Here is a 5,469-nt window from a genome sequence, read left to right on the forward strand (position 1 = left end):
TAAAAAGGAACTTCTCCATTGCACAAGCTATCTTGCTCAAAGTTGCCCAAGTAACCAAACACTCCTAAATGTGATGTTGTTGCAAGGACTTCGATTTTTAAACTTGGAATCCCGTGTATTTTAATACTTAACCACCTATAAAATACAATAAGAAAGAAGCAATGAAGATTGTCATAATGGCTCTCTAATAAATTTATAAATTATCTCCATTATTTGGCAAAACTCTAGAATATCAAATAAAAAACATTAAAGATACCATTGTTTTCCAATGTGTGGTCGAGTTATAATTTTTTTCTATAAATCCTATTTCACCTTGTAACATTATGTGTAAAATTGAAATAAAAAAATTACATAAAAAAAAATCACCCAAGTGACAGACAAAAATACTTTTAACTTCAAAAAACGAGATAATATTGATTACTCCAATCGTATCGAGAGTTGGCACTTGTGGTACACATAAAGTAACAAAGAAATAAAAGAGACAAAACGTGTCAATAAACCGAAGCAAGTACTGACATGTGTACCAATAATACTTCATCCGCAGACACGTAGCAGTAGCGAATGACAGCACGAAAAAGAAACCAACCAAACATTATAAATTTTAAGAACACGATCTTAAACTTCAACACGAACAACTTGCAGTGTACTTCTTTATTTCTAAGAATTCTCACTTGATTACTAGCTTTTGATTGAAGATGGTTGGAATAGGGGTTCCAATTTGCGTGGAATGTGGCACAAGAAGTAACCCTTGCCGGTGTAAGGTGGTGGGGCCTACACTCGGGTTCGTGGCGTTTGTGGCTGCGGCGGTGGTGGAGTGGCCGGTGGGGGCTCTGGTGTATTGCTTTAAGCATATGAAGGGTCGCAAAATCATGGGTCATCCTGCTACTGTTGTGTATCCTAAAGTCACCAATGCCATCCCGATCTAACTTACTTTGCATCTTGTTTATCCGATTTCTCATTTCGTGTTATAGTTTTTATTCTGATGTACTAGCATCATATGTGTAGGAATATTATTGTTCACTTTGTATTGTAACTTATGAATGGATTTTGTTCTTCAGCTATGTTGGCTTGGCTATGCATTTCATTTACTAATATTTGAGGTTAATTGATACACCTATATGTTTTTTCAAATCTTATAAATTTTTTAAATTACTCTTTTTGTTTTCTCCTCCTCTTAGTGCAATTCATACTCATCTTAATCAATTAATATAGAATTTGTATTTAGAATGAAATTTGAAAAAAGAAATTTACATGTTCCAATGATTATATACGGATCTGAACTGATTTATTTAATAAAAAATTACTTTTAAATTTTTTTTAAGTTTATTTAATAAAATATATCAAATAGAAGCCTTTAAAAAATATATGATATTCAATAGGCCGATCAATATAATATATAAAATTTCGTTTCATCTATTTAAAAATAAATAAAATAAAATATTTAAATTTCATAATATGAAATAGACTTTTAAATAACTTTTCATATATAAAAAATTATAATAGGTTATAGATATAAATTCTCTCATTCAAAGACTACATAACATATTTTTTCAAACTTTCTAAAAAGTTATTCATTTCTTATGGAGTGTGATAATTTATTTGGATCGGAATAACTGATAGTCCAATGCAAAATAGTGTGTTTGTTTTTGAATTTTTACGCAAAATAGTGTGTGAATTTATACTTTGTTTTTGAATTTTTACAGGATAAAAAATAAATAAAAGTATGAATCTAATGAGGAGATACATTAGAAAAATAGTTAATCTCAGAAACAACAATAATGGGGAACAATCATCCAATAGCATTGGGGTAAATATGTTCAATGCAAGTTCGATTGAACTAGTCGTCTCTATTGTTAGCATGAGGTCATATTGACAATAACGGTTATGCCATCAAATCTACAGGAAATAATGTTTTTTTACTTTGATAACACATAGTCATCCAGGAACTCCTAGACCGATTATGACAACAGATTTTAGATCTTTTGCCACCAGTTTCACAATGTTTATGTCGGAGTTTGGGCAAACTTATGGTGTGTCAACATCAATGATGACAAACTCATTAATCTTTCAACATTTGCTGACAATGACGCGAATACATATTCGCCAATATTGGGATCTAGCTCGGTCATAGGTAACTCTGATCAAACCATGTAGCTTCAAATAGGGATGAGATTTGGTTTCCAAATAATGCCAACACTTACTACGAATTTTGTGATGGAGATGAAACAACAGATGGACGAAAGTAACCATGATATGATTAATACACTTACTCAACAAATGGGTATCATATTTAACCAATTTATTTAAAATACGAATTAGAGTTACCAACAGTTGACAACCCATATGAATCAAATCATTGACTTCTTTGGCGCTCCGCCAGCGCAGGTTCAACCCATTGTGCAACCTCAATTGGCCAGGCCAATTCAAAACGAAAGAATATTCCTTGAGAAAAACACAATGAATTAGGGCCAACAATTTGTGTCCCAGTTAATCGAACAAGGGAGGCCTATAGAGGACGAACGACCACCAATTTTGATAGTTAATCGGGACTAAGACGCTGACCAAGTGGTTCGACAAGTTCGATAAGAGAATCTGTTAGGAGAAAAAAATCTTGCAGCCGTAGTCGAAATAATAATGGCACAAAACAGTGTGAACATGGGCATCTAGAGGCCAAATTATATGTCTCATTTATCGAAATATGTTTTACAATCGGAACTCCCAATGGGTTGGAAAGTCCCTAAGTCCGTCAAATTTGCTGGTGATACTAATAGTCTATAGTCAAACATATTTTTAGATATTTGACTGAAGTGGGGGACATATCGAATAATGAGAACTTAAGGATGAGATACTTCTCTAGTTCCCTCACAAATAATTCCTTTACATGGTTTACAATTCTTCCTGCACATTCCATAAATGATTGGACTCGTTTGGAAAGGTTGTTCCATGAACAATTCTATATGGGGTAATCTAAGATCAGTCTGAAAGAATTGTCGAGTGTGAAGTGAAAGTTCTCAGAAACAATTGACAACTACCTTAATAAATTTCGACTGTTAAAAGTAAGGTGCTTTACTCAAGTGCTTGAACATGAACTAGTCGAAATGACCGTTGGGGGATTAGATTATTCTATTAGGAAGAAATTAGATACACAACATCTAAGGGATATGACCCAACTAGCGGACAGAGTTCAACAGATCAAACGATTGAAGGCTGAGAAAGCCAAAGTGAAGAAAGGCAAGAAGGAACGAGTGGCCTACGTCGATATGGAATACAATGACTTGACGTCAGATGTCGAATATGATCATGTCAAAGAAAGTGAGGTTGAAGGACAAGTTAAAGCCAGGTCCCTCATATGTGTGTAAACTTCTTACACCTGCAAATGGGAAGAACCCTTTTGAACCTGAGAAAAATGATAAGTTCCCTAAGAAAGCCTATACCTTCGACGTGACCAAATGTGATGAGATTTTTGATTTGTTGGTCACATATGACCAGGTACTAGTGCCACCAGACGTGAAAGTGTCGCTATTAGAACAAAGAAAGAAACGAGAATTTTGTAAATATCATAATTTTCTAGGGCATAAAACCTCACAATGTTTTTTTCTAAGGACCTTGTTCATAACGCTTTGAACGATGGAAGGCTAAAGTTCTCCAAAGGCATGAAGATAGATTACGACCCACTGCAAGTCGGGGAAGCCAATTTTTTTAGGCCTGTGGGAATCAACATGGTCGAGATCACTGATTTTGACATGAAGGTAGAGGATGAAGCTTCCGAAAGCAATGAGATTAAGGTTGTCTATCCTAAGGTTGGAGAAGGTTTGCTTGAATTCCTATAGTGATGCAAAACTGAGGATTCAGAGGTTATGTTGTGCCATAGATGTAGTGTTGTGTTTGACAAAAGGGCTGCAAAGAAGGTGGAAAGTGCTCAACAGGTGGAAAGGAAGAAAAACTGAAGGAGGAACAGGCCTGAGTTCTATTTCGACAAGAGGGGAGACCCTCAGAAAAAGCAGCAATTTCCGACCCATCAGAAAGGCAAGCCTTGCACTTATGTGCCAACATCCAATGCTCCCTAAGAGAGATGGACGAGGCCTGTTGGAAAAGAGAAGTCTAGTAATCAGAGGTGGCAGAATATTGAAACAGGTCGAGACTCTTCATTGACCTATCGAGAAATTTTTTAGGTATTGGAGACACACGCATATGGTCCTAGTAACTATAAGGGTAAGAACCCGATCTCAAGAACTCAATGGAGAATATTTCAGAGGAAGAAGAAAGAGGAGAAAGAAGCTACTGAACCAAGCAACAATAAACCATACCAAAGTCTAGTAAGAGATCAAACTAAGAAGCTAGTTGGAAGACAATTGTTTTCCCCTAAACAAGTCAAGCCGAAGGAAAAAGAGAATGATGAAGTACCATCTAAGGAGGATGAATTAGTTACTGATTGCCGCGGCTGGAAAATTACAGAGTCGTCATCATCCTTTATTTCTTCCTAAGAAACAAGGAAATAATGATAAAACCTAAAAGTTAAGAGTGAGACACTAGGGTTCGGGAGTCGATTAAGTGAGGGGTGTAGCGGTAAGAATTTTGAGATTAAGTTATTGATTAACTTAACTCATAAAACAAGAGTCGTCACCGCGCTTTTATTGTTTTCAAAGGAAAAGGGGAAAAGTATGAACAAAACTCGAAGGAGTTTTAAAACAAAACTACTAAAAAGAGAACAAGGGTCAGGGGGTTAGTTATGCAAAGGGAAAGTATTAACACCCTAAACATCCATGGTACTCCATGAGAACCTCTTTGAAAATGTGCCTTTTAGTTTGAAAAATAGGTGTTGTTTGTAAAAGATTGGAGCGATGGGGAAATAAATATTTTTTATGATTTTTGTGTTTGGCAAGACTTTTGAAGTCTCATGCATACGTACAACAAAGTGCAATGGAGGATCAAAACCTCGTAGTTCATGATAAAAATAACATAAGTCATGCATCACATAATTTATGTAATTGTAGCAGAATGTGAATCAATTGAAGTGGTCTTATAGTTGATACTACATTCTTTGGCTTGAAAGTTATTTTGGTTTGCTTTCCCTTTTCACATGCATCAGATCATCTATCTTTGATAAACTTTATCTTTGGTGGATCAATAACAAGATCATACTTAACTAGTTTGTTTAAATATTCCATATGAGTATGAGTTATTCTCTTGTGCCAAAGTCATGCATCATTATTGCTTATCACACGACATTTTATTTTTAAAGAGAGATCATCTAAAAATATCATAAAAATATTGTAGATTCTCTTACTAATAAGTTTTATCTCATATATAGCTTCATCTTCAATTATACATTCATCTTTAGTGAAATTGATTTTGAGATGCTACTAATCAATTATTTCATAAATATTAATTAATTTATCAATCATTAATTAAATTAAATAATATTATAAATATAATAATTTTTATTTTAAAAATATGTCCTGGCACAAT

At 34.4% G+C, this 5,469-nt stretch overlaps 1 protein-coding gene across 1 annotated transcript; it reads left to right on the plus strand.

Annotated features, from left to right (window-relative positions):
* Positions 1-611: 611 nt before the first annotated feature.
* Positions 612-1,061, plus strand: LOC127088126 (uncharacterized). The gene has a single exon (XM_051029040.1). It carries the CDS (start codon positions 696-698, stop codon positions 924-926), a length of 231 nt encoding a protein of 76 aa, XP_050884997.1. The 5' UTR covers positions 612-695; the 3' UTR covers positions 927-1,061.
* The last annotated feature ends 4,408 nt before the right edge of the window (positions 1,062-5,469 follow it).

Source organism: Lathyrus oleraceus, chromosome 5 (assembly GCF_024323335.1).
Source record: "Lathyrus oleraceus cultivar Zhongwan6 chromosome 5, CAAS_Psat_ZW6_1.0, whole genome shotgun sequence".
NCBI classification, from domain to species: Eukaryota; Viridiplantae; Streptophyta; class Magnoliopsida; order Fabales; family Fabaceae; genus Lathyrus; species Lathyrus oleraceus.

Bases quoted from the DNA above. Each gene is read 5' to 3' on its own strand.
- LOC127088126 (XM_051029040.1), top strand. From the start codon at position 696: ATGGTTGGAATAGGGGTTCCAATTTGCGTGGAATGTGGCACAAGAAGT.